Source organism: Aphanomyces astaci, assembly GCF_000520075.1.
Source record: "Aphanomyces astaci strain APO3 unplaced genomic scaffold supercont1.784, whole genome shotgun sequence".
Classification (NCBI taxonomy): domain Eukaryota; phylum Oomycota; class Saprolegniomycetes; order Saprolegniales; family Verrucalvaceae; genus Aphanomyces; species Aphanomyces astaci.
The window spans coordinates 1-1265 of record NW_009799047.1 but is presented as its reverse complement, the minus strand read 5'-3'; the positions used below and the strand labels follow the sequence as shown (position 1 = coordinate 1265).

Here is a 1265-nt window from a genome sequence, read left to right as displayed (position 1 = left end):
CCAGCCGCCCCCCCAACCCCCCCGAGCCCACGACCACCCATTCCCCCGACCACAACATATATGGTACCAAACTTATCGGTTATATACTATAAGGTCAGATAGCTCACACGGTGGAGCTTCCGCTTCGCAAGCAAGTGGTCCCGGGTTCGATCCCGGCCTAGGAGACATATTCCGATTAATCTTGTGGTTACCGGACAATCATCTCCAGGGCTGGGGGAAATCAGGTATCATAAAAATGCAATATGGTCAACGCCTCACAGCCACCAGTTCCGCAAGCCAACAGCTTTTGTTTTGGATGTCATTGTCCAATTTGCTTTGCCTTGGAACCATGTCGACGCCCACCAACCCCGAAACCCCGGCCGTAGCCAACCCCGAAACCCCGACGCCCCCAAACCCCCCAACTCCGATCACCCCCTCCGGTGCTGCTGCGTCCGTGGCCAATGCCATGGACACCACCCTCGTTCCTTCCGACGACCCAGCTCCGTCTGTCGATGCCCCGGGCCTACCGGTTGACGCCCCTGTCCCGCCAATTGACGCTCCTGCCCCGCCAGTCGACGCCCCTGCCCCTCCAATGGATGCTCCCGCCCCACCCATTGACGCCCCTGTCCCACCCATTGACGCCCCTGTCCCACCTCGTCCTCCTGTGGTGGCCCCCCCAGCGCTTCCCGACCTTTTCGACCTCCGTGCTCCTTACATTGTCAACGTTCTGGAACGCCGCGACACCCCTGCCAACTGTGAAATGGAAGACAGCCGCTCCAAGTACCAATTCCGTATCCTTCTCTCGGACGACACGGAACAATGGATCCGCAGCGGCCACCCTCAAATAAAGAAGTACCCACGCCTCTTCAACATCGTCCGCCGGTACTACAACAAGCTTGCCCGCGATGCGGAACTGCGTGAGGAATTCCCGGATAACCATATCCCGCTGGTCTCGCTGGAACAATTCAAGTCAGCGTGCCCGGAATATTCCAAGAAGATTGCCGCGTCTGCCGACATGGATTGTGTCCTCATAGCCGTCACCGCGGCCGCCAAGCAACTCAACCTGCCCCTGTCCTACTCCCACGAAGAACACGAAGCATTCCTCGCCCAGCTCGGCTTTTCGGGCACCTATGGCCTCCCAATCGGCGCCCTCACCCGCTACATGGATTGGTTCATGGCCCACGGACTCAAGATTGACCGCAGCCTCTTCAAGAAGAACTGCCTTCAAGGAACGTCGGTGGGCTCCAACCCTGCTATCTACGCCATGGAAGTCATGGTCAAGAATG

At 58.6% G+C, this 1265-nt stretch overlaps 1 protein-coding gene across 1 annotated transcript; it reads left to right on the top strand.

Moving 5' to 3' along the window:
• Positions 1–328: 328 nt before the first annotated feature.
• H257_19553 (hypothetical protein) lies at positions 329–1255 on the top strand (the record flags this gene model as incomplete). Its single annotated transcript, XM_009848691.1, has 1 exon — positions 329–1255. A coding segment is annotated over one exon (927 nt), but the record flags the coding sequence as incomplete, so codon positions are not given.
• Between the last annotated feature and the right edge of the window lie 10 nt (positions 1256–1265).